This window comes from Tenrec ecaudatus, chromosome 5 (genome assembly GCF_050624435.1).
Source record: "Tenrec ecaudatus isolate mTenEca1 chromosome 5, mTenEca1.hap1, whole genome shotgun sequence".
Classification (NCBI taxonomy): Eukaryota; Metazoa; Chordata; class Mammalia; order Afrosoricida; family Tenrecidae; genus Tenrec; species Tenrec ecaudatus.
In genome coordinates this window covers 152178498-152196762 of record NC_134534.1, presented here as the reverse complement: position 1 = coordinate 152196762, position 18265 = coordinate 152178498, and the positions used below count along the sequence as shown (strand labels likewise).

At 51.5% G+C, this 18265-nt stretch overlaps 2 protein-coding genes across 2 annotated transcripts in view; one reads left to right on the top strand and one right to left on the bottom strand.

Moving 5' to 3' along the window:
- Nucleotides 1–12880, top strand: part of CFAP92 (cilia and flagella associated protein 92 (putative)) — an 82049-nt gene extending 69169 nt beyond the window's left edge. Inside the window, exons 7-12 of the mRNA XM_075550896.1 lie at nt 114–1000; nt 3397–3591; nt 5332–5629; nt 11800–11964; nt 12398–12592; nt 12680–12880. Coding sequence (XP_075407011.1) covers nt 114–1000; nt 3397–3591; nt 5332–5629; nt 11800–11964; nt 12398–12592; nt 12680–12880 — 1941 coding nt within the window. The remainder of the gene's footprint in view (nt 1–113; nt 1001–3396; nt 3592–5331; nt 5630–11799; nt 11965–12397; nt 12593–12679) is intronic.
- Nucleotides 12881–13883: 1003 nt separating this feature from the next.
- ACAD9 (acyl-CoA dehydrogenase family member 9) overlaps nt 13884–18265 on the bottom strand; it is a 33767-nt gene continuing 29385 nt past the window's right edge. Inside the window, exons 13-18 of the mRNA XM_075550102.1 lie at nt 17662–17741; nt 16875–17001; nt 16578–16655; nt 15831–15959; nt 15136–15208; nt 13884–14367 (exon numbers count right to left, since the gene is read on the bottom strand). Coding sequence (XP_075406217.1) covers nt 14267–14367; nt 15136–15208; nt 15831–15959; nt 16578–16655; nt 16875–17001; nt 17662–17741 — 588 coding nt within the window. The 3' untranslated portion in view covers nt 13884–14266. The remainder of the gene's footprint in view (nt 14368–15135; nt 15209–15830; nt 15960–16577; nt 16656–16874; nt 17002–17661; nt 17742–18265) is intronic.

The window sequence follows — 18265 nt, the reverse complement described above, 5'->3', positions numbered from 1 at the left end:
TTGGGCTGTATGCACAGGGGCTTGAGCTCACTGCACGCGGGGTCTCCCCTTACAAGAGGCAGAGTGACTGACGTGGCAGCTGAGTGACTTTCTGTGACCTCCTCTTCCCACAGAGGCTGTGCAGCCCCGTGTACTGCAGATACCAATTCTACAAGACTCCAGTTCATGAGACAGAGGGGCAGCCCCATGACACGCATGTTTATTTCCAGGACATCAATGTCATTCTCCTCGGAGCATTGAGTCCCGGTGACCTGAGAGAATACCTAGAAGGCCCTCCGATGGTGGTGGAAGTTCATGACCGTGACCTCAAGTCAGAGGAGTACTCCCGGAAGCCCAGCCTGTTTGGGGAGGATCCCCTGGATGCCTGCCTCAACCTTCAGGCGCTCATCTCCCCAAAGCAGACAGGGCTCAATCCCTTCGAGTCCTACAACAAGAAGTGGAACCCATATGGAGTTGCCCGTGTCAGCTTTGCCGACCTCCTCCTTGGCCACACCTACCTGAACCTGTTTGTCCCTATTCACAACTGCGAGGCCAAGCCCATGAGCCACGGCCAGGACAGCAGGAACAGGGCTTCCAGAGGCCATCTCCAGCCTGGCCCAATGCCCATGGGCAACTATATGGAAGCGAACTCCCTCCTCAAATTGCGAGTGGACCTTGCAGTCCCATTGAGAATTAGAACTGAAGTCCCGGACCAAGACCTGATAGGCACCCAATTTGGCCTCATCATTTTTGTGTTTGAATCTAAGAACATCTTCCTCTTACACAGCCTGCTGCGGGATATCACCATGATCAATGCCAAAGCCCTGGACCTGGACTCCTACTCGCTGAGGAACATCCAGCAGATCCTGTCAGCCTTTAAGGTGCGGGTGAAAATTGAGGACCAGAGGGATCTAGATGTACTCACTGGTTTCCACGTGCTGGATGGGAAGTTTCACCTCTTCATTCTGGAAGGCTTGGCTGACCAAGCTTTGAGGCAGCTGTGGGAACGCCACCAAAGCCGGTAGGTGGAATTTTAATAAAAGTGGGATAGAGGGGGTCACTCCATGCTGAATGGCCTGGTGGGGTGGGGGGGGGCGCCCTGGGGAGGTGTCTCCCCAGCAGTCAGTGCTATCTACAAAGAACCACCAGTGGGTGTAGAGGCAGCAACTTCAGTGGGGCTACATGGTGCCCGTTTTCAGGGGGCAGGGCGTGCTCAGCAGTGGCCTGGGCTGCGGGCCCTTGGCAAAGGGGAGACCCAGCGGCGGCCAGCCACAGTTCTCAGAATTAGGTTTGAGCCTGGATTTTCCTTCTTACTGGATTTTTTCCTGCTCTTGGCCGAGGTGGTCTTCCTGTGCTTGTCCTCAAAGGCAGGCCCGATCACGGATTACTAGAGTCCTGGCTGTAGCTGTGCATCGAGTCGGTTCCGACCCACAGTGATCTATGCACACTGCCCTGCCCCAGCCATCCTCCATAGTGCTCCTATGCTTGAGCCCGTTAATGCAGCCACTGGGTCAACCAATCCTGAGGGCCTTCCTCTTTTGCCCCGCCCCCCCCTTGGCTTCTGCTCGTCCTTCTCCAGGGACTGGTCTCTCTAGACAGCACGTCAAAATTATGTAAGACGTCTCGACATTCTTGCCTCCAAGGAGCACTCTGGTCATATTGTTCCTGGCACATTTTGTTAGTCATTTTGGCAGTCCGTGGTACTTTCTTTTGTTTTCTTCTCTCTCTCTCTTTTTTACCTTTTCTTTGTCTACGTAAGACAGGCAGGATACACAATCCCAAAGGGAAAACAACGGGACCAAGTTCAGGGGGACGTTCAATAGTCTTTGGCAGCACTGCAGTGTACCCTCCTGTCCCTCCCATCGCTGGGGACCATCAGAGAATGTTTCTTTGATGGTGAAAAGCTTCCCTTGACCATTTCCTGTCATGTTCTCATCAATATTTGCCCTTTGTCATAACTAATTTCGCTCAGCATAACCTCCCCTAAGGTGACTCGTGAAGAGGCATTTCAGATTCAGACTCACGTACTCTTTAATGGCACGTAGGGTTCTCTCGTGTGTACAAGCCACAATTCACCCACCTTTCACTGATGGGCATTTGGGTTGTTCCCATTGTTTTGCTATTGTGAACAATGGTGTGAACATGGGTGTGGCGCCATCTACTCATGTCATGGCTCTGATTTCTACTGGATAGCTACAAAATCGAGGGAGGGGGGAGAAGGACAGGATCATTCTCTTTTTGAGGAATTACCACATTGCTTCCCACACTGGCCGCCTCAATTTACAGTCCCGCGAACACAGTGGGCACACGCGGGGCTGTGTGCTGCATGGTCAGCAGTTTGAAACCACCAGCAGCTCCGTGGGAGAGCGACTGGGCTTTCTGCTCCTGTAAAGTGACCACCTCGGGAACGCACAGGGGTCGCTCGGAGTCAGTGCTGACTGGATGGAGGTTTTTCTGAAATGGAGTGTGATGGTTGTAATTGGTGCACTTTCCTACCAGCATTTATTGTTTTCTGAGTTTTTGCTTTTTGTTTTTTTCAGTGTTGCTATTCGGATTGGCAGCTCCCTTCCCAGAAGTCTAAAGACTTAGTTTTTGTTTTTTGTACTACTATAGATACACAGTAAGTTGCAAAACTAGTACAGAGAGATCCCCTGTCCCTACTATCCAGTTTTCCCAATGGTGATGGTTTCCATAACTACTGTGCATTACTAAAGCCAAGAAATAGATTGAAACTGTGCACTAGACTACAGTTATTTGGTCTTTTCTAATTCAATCAGAAAAATATAAAATTATCAAGCTCTTAGGTAATAGAAGATAACATATTTATGATTTCAGAATAGAAAAACTCTTGAATAAGACCGAAATCCAAACCATAATGGAAAGAGATAATAACACACTGGGCTACATTAACATCGATAATTTCTCTTCCTGAAAAGGCACACACTGTGAAGAAAAAAGACAAAAAACAAACCCTGAAATATGCAGAACTGACAAGGACCTAGAATCCTGACCATATAAAAAATCAGTAAGAAAATAATAAACATCCTCGTAAACGGATAGGAGTCCCAGGTCCCTGAGCCCCCCCAGGCAAGAGCAGATTTAGCAAGGTGCAGGAAGCACAGTGCTGTGAGCTCAGGGCAGTGAATGACAGGGTGCACTCTGATGGGTGGCCAGGTTGCAGTACCTGCCAGGGCAGGGAAAGAGGGAGGAGGGAGTGGAGGGGCACGGAGTGGAGGGGCACAGAGAGGAAGGGGCAGCAAGGCACTAGCCTGACAGAGCTGGTTTCCGCCAATTCATTGCCAACCATCCTTTGAACGCTACTGATGTAAAATGATTTGACCTACCTACCAGGTGGCAGTTGCATTTTAAATATACAAAGAGCTCTCTCTGCCCACCAGCTGTGATCTTTTCTCACAGAATCCCCTCATCTGAACGTGGAAAGTACAAGGTGCTCTACAACTCCCGGCTCCTGTCCCGCCGCCGCCTCTACGCAGACCTGGAGACCATCCTGTACCACGTGCTCCTCTTTAAGCCCCTGGCCAGCCTCCTGAAGCACCCCCAGCTCTATATCCGGAACATGGTGCCCCAGGACGCCTTCCAGGCCCTGGTCAGGTGGGGCTGTTGTTCCAAGGTTGGCAGTGGGTGTCGGCGTGGTCGGGTCGCCCTCGTGATATCCACAGGGGGCTGCATAGTGGCCCTGTGAGGTGATGTTTGTGTGATTCTTTTTGCCCAAAGGGACTGGGCCAGGAATAGAGCTCAGGGTGATCCCAGAACTGTGCCCGAAGGTCTCTCCAGGTGGGTTTAGAGCCATCGGTCCACATCGCGAGTCTGTGCCTGCTGCTCTTTGGAGTGCCCTGCAGAGTCCCCAGCTGGCCAAGAGACACCTTCTGAGGAAGGGACAGGGCAGTGGGGAAGGACTGGGCCCAGCTGGATTAAGTCAGGCCAGTTTCCCAGTGTAATATTCCTTTGTGTTTTGTCCCCCCCCCCTTCAGAATGCCCTGTCTTGCACTCTCCCCATTCCTCAGAAAGCTCTTTTCCCAAAATCGGGATCTTTCGGCTCTTATGCACCTGTTCTGGGGCTGCTGCTTCTGCTTTGAAGGCTAGTCTTTCCTCTGCCCGTTGCCTCAGCCTCTGGGTGGCAGCGCACGCCACCTCACCTGGGAAGCTGCTGCTGTCGTGGACCAGGCACAGTGGGGCTTCCCTCCCAGCAAGAAGCCCTGTTGAGCACAGCCCCTGCCTGGCTGCTGTCTCCTCCTAACCTGCTCGAGGGTCAGCCTTGTCAGGCGGCCTCAGGTTGGGGGCGGGGGGTGGTGGTGGTGTGGCATAGGCAAAAGAAGTGCAGCACAATGCCCTGGGACCCTGAGCTCAGCTCTGGGGCTGTTCTCTGAGAGGGGGCTCAGCAGGGCCAAGTGTGGCACAGCAGCGAGCAGGTGGGCCATTCACCTGCTGCTGGTGAGGAAGCTGGAGTAGCAAGCCCTACTTTGGTATTTTGAGCGTCAGCAGCGTTTTCTTGTGGGGTCAGAAGGAGAAAGGCTGAGGAATGTACCTTTTATTCGACCTGAAGGGCTAGTCAGAGACGAGGGGATCCCAGAACACCAGGGTGGAGGCTCTGTCCCAGGGGTGGGGTTGTGGGGAGGCCTGAGCGCTGGGCCCTGGAGAATCATGTGGGAGCGTTGATGGCTCGTCAGAGCAGGTTAGGCGGTGTAAGAAAGCCAAGGAGGCTATTGTTTGTTAAACAAATGCTTAGTGCTTCCTAGGTAATTCTTTGCATTATGATTGTGTTCCCTTCTGAAAGAGGAGAAAAGATGAAGTCACTCGGCTAATAAGAGGTCAAGTCCAAGCTCTGCAGGCCAGACTTCAGAAAGAGTTGAGTAATAGTTCCCAAACATGTGTTCCTAGAGAACATGCGTGATACTCACCGGGCCACTCACACGAGGTCCTGAAAGGGCAGAGAGGCGTTTAGAACTAAACGCTAGTTCAGGCCACAGGGGTGTGGGTGGGGAGGTGTCTAGATTGGGCAAGGGACGGTTGCTCAGTCCTTGAGCTTTGTTAGCAATGAGGCTGTGGGGACATTGCCCTTCTCCTGGTGCTGGAGGCTCAGAGAGCCACACCCTGGCTCCCAGCCCGCTGGCTGGGTCCCTCAGTGGATCTCAGCCGGCAGCGAGCAGCTTCCGTAACAGAAGAGTCTGTAGAGACCTTTAACTATGTGTCTGGGGAGGAGAGCCATGCTTGAGCCCCTTTCTGAAATCACCAGATTTGAGTCTGGCATCTTCATCCCCTAGCTCTTTGGCCTTGGGACCAGCTACTTGACCACTTGGGTGCTGAGCAGAGGGGGGCTGCTGTGTGTTTTAGGCTCCACTACATCTGCTACCACTGCACCAAGCTGAAGGATGTGGTCACAAGAGACCTGCTGCCGTCCTCTGCAATGATCAAATGCTTGAGTCAAGAGTTTGGGATGCCCATTTCACAAGAAGACCTTTCAGATGAGACATTACTGGCTCTACCACGCCAGACTGCCCCCAGTCTCGAAGACCTACAGAGTCAGAAACTGCGCCTCTCTTCTGAGATCCAAAGCCACCAAGCGAAGTACCTGCAGTGGCGGCACAGCATGCTGCAGAAGAACAGAGACCAAAAGAACAGCATGATCCAGGTGGGCATCTCCTCCCCGTGTCAGGGCCCCCCAGGCCGTGCCAGCAGGGCTGTTAGTCCCCTGCGGAGCTGTACATGGCCCTGGCCCTGGTCCTCCTCTCGCACTGGACGGGTGTGCAAGACGCACAAGATGGAGCACAGGCTGATCCCATCTTTCCACACAAGATCAGGGGTGAGAAGGTACGCGCCTAGTTATTTATGTGCCCTTACTGGGGACAAAGGACTGTCCTGTGCAGATAGCACCTCGCTAGCTGTTAGGGCATGGGTGTCATATGATATCCAAGAAGGGAAGGAAATGGGGAGCAAACAGTAAATATAAGGAAACTTTGTAGAACTGATTGTCACATAACTCTCCTTAACGTGACTCAACTATGAAAGTGCGTGATCCAGGCAATGTATCTCAATACACCTTTAAAAGAGATGGAAGCAATGCAGGGGGAGTTACACTCATGTGCATGAGAAAATAAGAGGTGACAGAAAAGGGGAACGGAGCGCGTGGTAAGGTGACAGAAAAGGGGAACGGAGCGCGTGGTAAGGTGACAGAAGCCTGCTTACCACCTGGGCTGACGGGAAGGGCCTCCGCACTCCTAGGCCAACCCCATAGACTCAAACACAGCCACCGACTACCGTGTGACTGAAGATGCTTGCCCGTGGCGCGCCTGCCGGCAGGACCCTAATAACATCTCCTCCCAACAGGGGCATTTCACGGGTGTGCTTTTGGGTGAGGGCTCAGCCATCCAAGACCCAACAGAGCACAGCTCCTCTGACACACCCTTTCACCATGAGCTGGAACTGGCTCCGCACCAGCACGTGGTTTTACGTATTGACACCTCCTTTAGCATCTTCCAAAATGGCTTATGTATTTTAACTTTTTATTGTGAACTAGGCGGGGATTTAACTGCCAGGTCATTTTTACAGCCAATGGCTTAGAAAATCACCCTGCGGTTTTCCCTGTCCCCCTGCCTCTTTTTCTTCGCCACCTTACGGAGATTAGCTCCCCTCTCCCAATTCCTGTCTCCCCACAGCCTGCTGCTGCCCCCTTCCTGCGATAACCATCAAACGCTGGCTCTTGTCTAAGTAACTGGTCTCCTTCCGCATTTGTCCTTTTGTGTCTGAGTCTCTCTCTCAACATAATGTCTTCCAAATCCATCTGTGTCATGAGCTGTTTCAGTGTCATTCTTTAATGATGCAAAACATTCCATTGCGTGTCTGTACCAAAGTGTATTTCTTCTGCCCATGGGCGTCTAGATGGTTTAACGCTCTTGCTCTTCTAAGAGTGTGGTCATGCGCATGGGCGAGCTTTCATTTGCTCCTGTTACGCTTCCTGGTCTGTGGGGTCTTTACCTTGAAGCACTATGCTAATCCCACGGGCTTTTGAAGAAGCACCATCTTCCACAGCAGCGGCTGCCGTCCTGTTTTGCAGTCCCAATAGCAGTGCACGAGGGTGGCAATCTCTCTGTCCTCCCTCCAGCGTCTGTCCTCCCTTTTAATGTTGTTAGCACTTCTTTATGTCTGCTGGCCGCCTGAACATCTTCTTTGGGGAATTGTCTGTCCATGCCCTCTGCCCATTTTCATTTTGGTTACTCAGTTTTTTCTTGTTGGGCTGTCAAAATATTCGGATTTTAGAGATGGGTCCCTTGTTTGTATCATTGCCAACATTTTTTTTTCAAAGTCTGTGAGTCCTTTTACTCTTGTTCAATCAAGCCTTTTGATGCATCAGTGTCTTATTTTTAGGAGGCCCTAGACCAGCGCTTCTCAACCTGTGTACCCTCTTTCATAGGGGTTGCTGGACTCATAACAGTAGCAAAATTAGAGTGATGAAGTAGCAACAAAAATAATGTTATGGTGGGGGTCACCACAGCATGAGTCACTGTATGAAAGGGTCGTGGCACGAGGAAGGTGGAGAACCGCTGCTCTAGGTATTTGTCACCTCCTGCCGTGTGCTGTTCTATGACTATACTGACAGTGTGTCTATGCCATGTTCCAGTGACCCAAGCTTGTCCTTATTGTTTCATTGATCTTTATTGTTCTAGGTTTTACATTTAGGCCTTTAATTCATCGTGTGTTAGTCTGGATAGACTAGAGAAACAAATCCACAGAAACTCCCATGTATATGAGAGTTTTATATCAAAGTAGACACTAGAAAGGATCTCAACCCAGTCCAGTCCAAGCCCTTAAGTCCGACACTAACACATACGTCCAACACTGATCTACAAACTCACAAAACACACGCAAGGATGCCGATTGCAGGAGGAAAGCTGAATCAGTGAGCGTGTCAGCATCTCAGTGCTGGCAGGGACTCCACACGGCTGCTCCAGCACCCGGGCTGCATCGGGGCAGGTCCATTTGAGACTGAGACGTGTGAGGCCTATGTTCCTTCTTAAGTTGCTGCTTATCTGGAGTTTCTTTCCTTTCCATTTAAAGCTGGTGCTCAGTGTCCGCATTGCTTTAAAGCATAGTTCTGGCATCTGCGTCAGAATTCCATCAGATTTATAGATCATTTAGGGTAATGCACTTTTTCACAAGGCTGTCTTCCTATCCAGGAATATGGTATAGTTTTCCATTTATACAGGTCTCTTTTGGTTTCTTGTAGTAGTGTTTTGTAGGTTTCTTTGTGTATTTTGTTTCTGTGCTTAGTGGGCAATGTGTTGGGTGCTAACCACAAGATTGGAAGTTTTTGGGCTGTTTCCCCCCCCAAAGCTGCTCTGCATTCTTTCCTTGAATGTGATTTGGGAAAGATTATGCTGTATTGTGATTTTCTTGTTGGGTCTGTTCTGTTTGGGGTTCTTTCAGCTTCTCCTATGGGTTATTTTCTCCTCTTTCATGAGGTTTATTTTCTTCTAGCAGATCTTGGACAATTTTCTCTGTATATTTTGCTGTGTCCCAATTTGGAATTCCTTTCACGGGTATGATAGTGCCTCAATAAATCTCGGTTTGGTATTGTAGTAATCTAATGTCAATCTGATAGTTTTTTTTATGTGGAATCTGTTCTTTCCTTCTGGAAGTTTTCCTTATTTGTTTTAAATTTTACTAGTGTGTGCAGGCTTGGGTTTTCCTTTATCTATTTCTTAATTTTTTTCCTAATCTCATTTCCCCCTTTGGAGACTTCTATTATCTGGACGTTGTCAATTCTATTCCCATCCTCTATACTCTTAGGCATGAAGAAGGGAAGGGATTATATGTAGATCATTGTGATCGGTTCCCCTTTTCCCCCTACCCACCTCTTACCCTCCTGGTATTGCTACTTTCACTGTTGGTCCTGAGGGGTTTGTCTGCCCTGGGTTCCCTATGTTTCCAGCTCTTATCTGTACCTGTGTACATACTCTGGTCTAGCTGGGTTTGTAAGGTAGAACTGGGATCTTGAGAGGGGTGAGGGTAGAAGGGGTGGTGAAGCACTAAAGACCTAGAGGAAAGTTGTATGCTTTGTTAGTGCTATACTGCACCCTGGCTGGTTTGTCTGTCTCGTCCTTGTGACCCTTCTATGAGGGGATGTCCAATTGCCTACAGATGAGCTTTGGGTTTCCACTCCATGCCCCCCCCCTTCATTAATATGATTATTATGGGTCTTTGATGCCTGATACCATCAACACCTGATGAGCACACAGGCTGGTGTGCTTCTTCGATGTGGACTTTGCTGCTTCTCAGGTAGATGGCTGCTTGTTTGTCTTCAAACTTTTAAGACCCCAGATGCCCTATCTCTTGATAGCCGGGTACTAGCAGCTTTCTCCACATTTGCTTATGCACCTGTTTTGTCTTCAGTGATCGCGTCGGGAAGGTGAACATCACAGAATGACAGGTTATGAGAACAAAATGTTCTTGTATTGAGGGAGTACTTGAGTAGAGTCCCAATGTCCATCTGCTACCTTGATACTTAGCAAATAAATATATGTACATAGATCTATTTCCCTATCGTTACATATATATATACACATATATGTACATGCCTGTATTCAGGCCTCTATAAATGCCCTTTGCTTCCTAGTTCATTCCTCTATTTCCTTTTCCCTTCCTCTTGTCCCACTCTCATGTTCAGCCTTGACCAAGCCCTACCAGGCATCCTACACCCTCACTACCATCGATTTTAAGATCACTTGTTGGTCCCTTGTCTCTGGGTTTGTTAACACCCACTTCCTTTCCTGGCCTCCCCTCTTTAATGTCCCCTGGAACCATTGGTCTGCTGTTTTTTCCTCTGGTTGGTTTATCCAGCCTATCTTATCTAGATGGACCTACAGAGACAATAAGCACAAAAATTAAACCAAACAAAAATGAACCAATAAAAAAGCCTATAAATAGTTCCAGGTCTGTTTGTGACCCTCAGGGGAGTGTCTTCCAGTCCAGTCTGATGGGATGCCAGACTCTGGGTATTTCCCCGGGGACTTCATTGCCCTGCCCTCTTGCTGCTCTGTTGCCCACCCCTAGTGTTTCGCCCTGGTGGGTGGGGTCACATCAGGCGCAATTCCCGCACTTGCCTCCACTGTTGTCCCTTGTAGTGCTATGGGTCAGTGAGGGACCAGGGCTGCCTCTGAGGCCGTGGATTAACCTGAGCTTCCGTCTAACTACCATACATACTCGAGTATAAGCAGAGTTTTCTTCAGCACATTTTAATGCTGTTTTTTGTGGCAAAATTAGATGCCTCCGCTGATATCCGGGTCAGCTTATACTCGAGTGTTTTTATCGGTAAATTCTGAACTCTATCACTTCTTCAGTATTTTCTAACTTGGGTTATATCTGTTTCAGCTAATACATTTGTATATTTAATACAGTAAAACCTGTGAAAGCCAGGACCAGTGTAAGGCTGAAACCTGGCAGAGAAGGAAAAGTAAACTATTTTCCAAAATAAGCGATAGAAAAGTACAGACTGAACCCTGTCAGATGTGGGCAATTTGTACAACCGAGAAAAACAAGTCAATCCTGTGGAGTTCCTGCCCTCACGGTTTCACTAAGTCTTGTGGTTCTTTTTGGCCTGGTTCAGCTACATTAGTAATATATTTTCATTTGCCTCTTCTTAGGATGATAACATTTATCCCTAATTCTTGTTCCACTTCGCCCAATAATTTAGTTATATTGTTCGGTTTGTAGTCTTTGATTTATAATGAATGTACTTATCAGGCATCCTTCCTTTTCGGTGAATCCAAATTCCCCTGTAGGTATCAGTCCCAGGGCTGAGAATTCCAAGCACCCAGAACTGTGGAGCACTCTTTGCTTGCACTCTCCACCAAGTAACTTTTGGGGTCAGGATTTCATCTGTAAATTTCAACAGCAGCACGGGCAGAATCAGCTGGTAGGTAGATTGCAATTCACCACACCTCTGGAGTGTTGAAGGCAAACTAGACTGCGTAATGTAGATCAAGTGCTTTCACAAGAAACTGCTGAAGCAAAATAATAACAAAAAAACCTGCTGAAGCAGTGTGTGGAACATGACAGGATTTCAATTATACAAGTCTGCTCTAGCCAAGTCCTCGTGACCTTGAACTTGCTCAAAGGCATGGACTTTGTCATCATCTGAAGATCCTTTGCATCTACCCCTGCTGCTCCAGCCACATCAGCCTCGTTACCTAGACAGTCTTTTCTCTCCTGTGTGGATCAGAAATTAGTTAGGTCTCCTCTCAATTGCTTCTGCACTGTTTTCAGAAATTCTTCCAAGATTTCAATGTCAAATCATTGGAATCTGATCTAAGGAGATAGTTAACATGTGGTGTAAGGTTGCCTTCCTGAGGTAAGGATTCTTTTCTGTATGTTTTAAAGCAAATGATGGTTATTTTGCTGTATAATAGGCAAGTGAAATGTATGTAATAATTTAGAGTGGTCAGCTCTTAACTTTCTCCACATGCTTACATGGTATCTTTTGTTTTTTCCTCAGTTTGTCATTTTCACTCACAAAGCTGACAGGTCGTGTCTCTTTAGTACGCGCTAGATAGAAAAGCAGTGACTGCAACCTTGGCGCAGTCTCAAACGCTCCTTTCTGCGCTCTGAGCTCCATTCTGGAAAGTGAGAGGTTGAACTAGATGGCTTCTTTTGTTCAGGTTCAATGACAAACCAACCCCACCAAGCCTTGAATTATACCCAAGAATCATTCAGGCGGCACAACTATGACCCAAAGACCTCAAATATCAGCTGGTAGTGTTGGTGATGAGAGGTCTGTGTGGTAATGAACGGTGTCTCCTTCTTCAGAAAAATATCACCGAAGCCTACCAGGTCAGCAAGAAGTCCCTCAAGCCTGTGGTGAAGGTGATCCGGATGTCGGCCCCGGTCAGAGGCGCTGTGTACAACTACAGCATTCAAACCCTGAACTCCACAGAGCTGGCCAAGAGGGAGCTGCATCGCGAGATGGCCAAGGTGAGGGAGAGGCCCCGAGGGGGACAACGTGACACGCTTGTCGTCCACACAGTGAGCAGTTGAGTCATCAGCGAGCTCTCTCCTCTCGGAATTCAGGTGCGGTGTCAGCCGTGTAGATGAAAACCAGCCAGTTAGTGAGCCAGAGATCCTCAACTTACACACAGGTGAACACACCTCTCAAAGTTCCTTACCTGCAGGGAACCCTTCGCTGTGGTTTCACGAAAGGCGGCTGGCGCCCTCAGATAGAATGCCTTTCTTTGGCTTAGGCTTGAAACATACAAATTCACTTTAGCAAAGTGCTCTTCCATAAAAGGGGGCATGTGACCCGTGCACGGTTGTATAGTTCATGGAACGGCATGTCTCTCTCCATTGGGAAACCTAGTGCCCAAGCCTGCTGTTAGTCCTTCCATCTTGGTTTTCCCCTCATTTCTAGGAGCCAGGGAAAAGGTTCACTTACTCACAGGATTACCTCTCAGCGACGGTGGAACCTTACGACTGGGAGGCTGAGCAGAAGCAAGCCGAGAAGCAATCTCGCCAGGCCTGGCTCACTGCGGAGGGATTCCAAGCGACAGGTCTTCAGAGCAGCCACCGATACCGGCTGCCACCTGTGAGCAGCGCCAGAGAGCAAGCTGAGGTCCGTAGGGAGGAGCGGGGCGTCAGGTGGGGTAGCCACAGGGTCTTCTTTCCTTCTAACTTCTTTCCTCCCATTTAGGAGTGGAAGGAACATGCACTGTATACAAATATATTGGAGCCTGTGCTGGACCGGAAGAGCTGGGGGTGGGCCCAGCGCCACATGGACTTTGACCTGTATAAGAAGCCACCCACTTTTTTCCAGCTTCCCCCTGCTCCAACACTGAAGCACCGACGAGGTAATGTCAAAGCTGAACCTCCTGAAGGTTTTGGCACACCGGCATGAACTCGGTGCCACTTTGAGTTTCTAGCGGTACCCAGTAGCTAGTCAAAGTGTGTCTGATGGAAAACCCGTGGGTATAACGGTGGGAATCAGGAGACTTGGATTCTAACTCGTTGCCGTTGCAATGACTCCAACTTACAGCGATCCAGCAGGTCCAAGGACAACGGCCATACGGGTTCCCATGTCACCCTCGCAGAAGCAGCCTGCTCCCAGGGGTTTCCTTCCCGGAGTCCCATCCCAGGTGAAAGCGCTAACGTGTCAGCGCAGGGATGCCAGCAGACTTGTCGAGCTGGGATCCTGCCCGGCCCACACGTCACTATTTTCTAGTGAGCAGATTGACCTAAATTAGTCTCCCATTAGCCCTAGGGTTCCTTCTAAACTCCAGAGCTAATGAATTGAAATATAAGTAAATAGTTTCTGTCCATACGATTTCTTTCCGTATGTAAATTTAAAACGGGAATTTTGACCAAAATAACTGCTCGGTGGAGTGCGAGCAGAGTGGTCAATAGCTGTGCTAAATGCCCCGATGACAAAAAAAAAAAAAAGGATCAATGACATATTTGGAGGAAAAATAGTCTGGCCCCTTTCTCCTTACACAAGATAACATCCCCAGTGGGTTTCACGGCGCCTCAAATTGTCTAGGAACCAGACCAAAGCTAAGCCTGCCTATGCGTGAACACCGGGGAACCAGTGTATGCTGCGAAGAACAGCAAGAAGTCTGGAAAATGACGTGGCGTGTGAAGGCAACATCAAGAACACCCCAAAGTGGAGGTCAAGTCGTGAAGAGAAGGCACAAAGAAAAGCCCCCTAGCGGGGCGGTAAGAGGTAATCACTAGTACTGCGCAATCAGTACTTGCTACCAGAGAAGCATCGTCACGGAGACACGGGCTCACTGTGGCTCTGGACTGGGCATCTCCTCTTTCTTGCAGGGGTTAAGGTCAAGCTGCCATTCATTAGTTGGTTCTGAGGACACCAGCATAGCAAGGGCTAGAAGACCAAACACACATTTTGAAAATTTAGCCTTTTTTTTTTTTTATAGTTCTGGTAGGTTTTAAGTACCTGTTTTCTCCATTTAAGTGAACATGCAGACAGCTTTTCACACTGGCTTTTGGAAAAGGTGTGGTCTAGTAGAGTAGGCTCCAATCCAGCTGCAGGCCGTCACGTGCTGGAAGCTAAACTATCGAAATATTCCTAAATTTCAGTTATCCCCGTCTTGCCCCATCCTTGGTCAGAAAGCCAGGATGATGTTAGACAGTACGGTCTGAGGGCAAAGATGCTCTCTCAGGCAGAGAGACTTAGAACAGTGGCTTCCACTCCGATGAGCCCCTCGTGGAACAGTGCGTCAGCATCTGGACGGAGGGCCACAGCAGGGCGCGCTGGCCCCTTTCCTCAGGACACCCTGTCCAGGGGGTGAGCACAGATGTAGGCTCGCTTCTCTAGAACTTGCTGAGCCACCTTCTTCATCTGTTCATCTAGATTTTCTGGAGAATCTGAGAAGAAGGAATGGGATGATCTTTTGGAGCTGTTAGCAGCATGGCTGAAGCTAGACCGTACAGGGTGGACCTGCCTGTGAGCTTCTGAGAGAGTACCTATGGGAGCAGAAAGCCCTTTCTTGCTCCAAGAAGCAGCTAATGGCTTTGAACTGCTGGCCTTGTGAATCGTAAGCCAACGCGTAACCACTACATCACCATGGCTCCTACAGCAGAGAGGGGTGTTTCAAACAGCTGTGGGGAAAACCCCAGCATGTTTTCATTGCATTTCCCATGAGCTCTTGAAAGCTTCCTCGTACAGTCCTGTCGACACTTTGGAGGGTGGGGCTCAGTACCCAGGAGCTGCCCCAAATCATGCTGCTGCTCTCAAGTCCACAGTGCTGGGAGTCCCCCCCGACAATGGGCTGCGCTTGGCAGGGGGCCCACGATGGACACAGCAGCAGGCAAGCTGTGCTATGGGAGAGCGTTCTGACCATGGAACAGCGTGAGCCACATCACAATGCTCTTCAGGACCAGAGTCGGGACTGCGGCTCCTTTTGGAGGGAGTCTGGAATTGAAGCAGCCGCCTCAGATGCTACCTCCCAGCTCCTGTGTCATGCCTCCTTCATGGCCCTTTCCCGGGAAGTCAGCCACATTGGGCAGGGCCCAGCACAAATGCGCCCCTCTCTCCTGCATGTGCAGACATGCTGAGCCAGGACTCCACCCCCAGAGCAGTGTCCACAATAACCCATCCTCACCAGGAACCTGCCCCCAAGCCACCACACTCACACTTATCCAGCTGTGACAGAGTGAAGAGGTTCTGGTAATAAGCTTCCGTGCAGAAAATGTTCGCCAACAGAACCTGGCAGGGTCAAGGTTAGAAGGGATGACCGCTGAAGCAGCCGGATTTCCGTACCACCAGCAGCCCCTTCCTGGAACCTGATGTCTGAATTTCAAGGACTAAGACTATCAGCCACACCGGGCAGCTTGATTCAGAAGTCACAGCCATTCCTAGGTTCTAATCCCAAACCCCACTCAGACTAGCTCTGTCCCCAAGGGCAAGTTACCCAACATCTCTGAGCCCGTTTCTTCTGTGAAACGGACACAGCTCTGTGGTGATTGCAGGGTAAGTATAAGGAGCCCACACCGGGCAGCATGCACATCCTCCAGCAGGGTGAGAGCCGATGGCATCTACCCTTCGGGGAATGGCAGCTGGGCAAGGGCTGTCGGGCCTTGGCACCCGTCTCACCCGCTCTTCCCCTCCCAGGTCAGAAGACTACTGGCAAGAATAGCCCTGTCTCCTGAGCAGAAGGCCCTTCCGCAGAAGCCACAGCCGCCTCAGCTGGCACCTTGCAGGCATCCTCTCTCGGTGACGCCACCAGCAATCACAGCAGGGCGCACTGGACCCCTCCCCGTCTTCATTAAAGGTGTATGTACCAGGACAAGTCACACGCGTGTATGAGGCCGGGCTGCGTGGGTCTCACCTCATGGTCATGGTTTCGGAGCCCGATGCGCATTGAGCGGCTGGCCCGCGACAGGACTGCTGTCATGCCGTACAGGTTGATGAGAATGTTGGCCACCCGCTTTATGACCATCTGCTCCTCCACGATGGTCTGGAACACAGAAGCGCCAAGTGGCCATCTGCCGTCCGGGACTGTCTGCACCCCCCCGAGTGGTTTCTTTGCCTCGCTGGGCCTGGCGCTGTCCTCAGCCCGCTTTACTGAGCCTTCTTGCCCCTCGGGGTGAGTCCAAGGCTGGCTCATGGTTGCCTCTGTCATCCCTCCCCTGGAATCTGTCTAAATCTGGGAAGGGGTCAAGGCAAGACCAGGTCCTGGAGCCTGGGCTGAGGCCGGAGCAGGTGCGGAGTGTACCAAATACTGCCACCACCTCCAACAGCATTAGCTTCACAGATCAAGGGCCTCAGCTCAGGCCCCAGGTCGGGCTGCCCCTCCCGACTGCAGGGCGGTTCCCTTTGCCTGGAAGACCCACGGGAGAATGTCCAGAGAGTCCTATGCCCCAGCAGAGGTCCACCCCAAGCTTCTGGTAAGTAAACCCTCCATCTCCAGCCCCCCATGGAGACTAGGCACTGCACCCAGAAATCCGCAAGTCCCAGGAGCAGTCTGATGAACTGCCAGGTGGAAGGGCGAAAGTGGGCCCGTGGACGCTGGTCAGGCCGCCTCGATCCCAGAAGAGGAGCGTGCGCCTGTGCAGCCTTGGTCGGCCCGTGTTACCTTGCCAAAGCGGAGCAGCAATGTCTCAACAGTGCGGCCAAAGTAAAACACGTTCTCCTCTAGCTTGTTGGCGCTGTCCTGCAGGGTCAGAACACAGGCCTCAGCTCAGCGTCTCTTCTCAGACCCACCCGGTCTCCATGGGGCGACAGGGATGACCAGCTAGTTCTACTGCCCCTCCCTCCTCTCCCCTGCCCAGCGGTCTGGTTCTCAGTCACATGCCCTTTTCCAGAAGGGACCGGAACATGCAACCCCTGTACCATCTGCCTAAGAGCAGCCCCACCTCCTGGGCCCACTCACTTCAAGACTGGGGTGCACGACACCAAGCTTGCCAGTCAGCCCCAGATCCACGGTGCGGCTCAGGGAGTCTTGGAGCCTCCGGCCCACGGTCTCCACAATGGTACTCACGTTGCCCCGCTTGAGCTCCCTGCAGGTGGCCACAGCCCTGTGAGCTGAGGCCCCATTCCTGGTGCCCACGGGCCAGCAGCGGCACCCCCAGGGCTCCAGGCATACTGCTCCCATTCCCAAACAAAGACCATGACAGGACCAACGCAGAGCCCATTTGCCTCTCCTGCCCCCGCCTGCCTGGGGCCCTAGTTTCCTGAGGCAGACACACGTACCCCGCCACACAGGGAGCTGCCACTGCTGGCTTCCAGATTTCCCCTGCCATGGAGCCCAGTGTGCCGTGCCATATGTGACTCACAGCCTGCACTGGGCTCCAGCAGTGCCTACCTGGTGCTGTCCTGAGGATGGGATGAGGGAGAGCCAGAAAGTGGCCTTATGTGGGCCCCAAAGCCCGGCGCCTGCTAGAGGGCCATCCCTCATTCTCAGGGAGAACAAAAACCACGGTTCCCTCCAAGAGGGCAGAACAGAGCTCCGGGGGAAGGGTGCCCTGGGCCTCCTGGAGGAGCTGGATCTGCAGCAGCAGGCCCGGCTCGGAAGCTTGGCCTTCAGAGGATGCCCACACTCTTGCCAGTGCTCCAGGAGTCTGCCCCCCCTCCCCGCCCCCAGGGCAAGGCAGCCCTCCCCCCCCGTGCAGGCCTGCGCAAGGAGGACCCCTGCAGCGGACGTCAAGGATGTCACCTACTTGACCCTCGCAGTCAGGATGCGGCCGGCGTGCTGCAGACCCGTCAAGGCGATGTACAGCCGGAGAATCTCATTGGTTCCCTGTGTCCAGTGGTGCAGAGCTCAAGGGGGGCCTTCCCGCTCACCCCCAACCCCCTGCCGAGCCTGCTCTGCCCTCACTGGGAAACAACACCAAGAGCAAGGTTGTGACGGGGGCCTGAAGCAGGCTCTGGCACAGACGACCATGAACTCTGCCAGCCTACTCAGGGCATTCTGCCACCAACAGCTGCCCCTAGTAGGTGAGGGATGCTGGTGCCTGAGACATGGCACATGCTGGGCAGACTGCAGCTGACTCCGCGGGGGCAGGTAGGGGAGATAGGCACCCAGCCGAGAGCAGCTGCCCACAGGTAAGGGGGTCTGGTCAGTAGGTGCAGGGGCTTGTGCGAGGTTACACAGCACTGTCACCACAGAGTAAGTGTCCAGCTGCTGACTGGCCTTGACCGCCCGAGGAGGGAAGGGGCATGCCTCTGGGTAAGACTACTCACTCCTGTGCAAGCCTTGGGGCGAGCATGGCCACTCGCACCAGGGCCACAGGAGAGCTGACCATACGCCAGTCCCGGGCACAC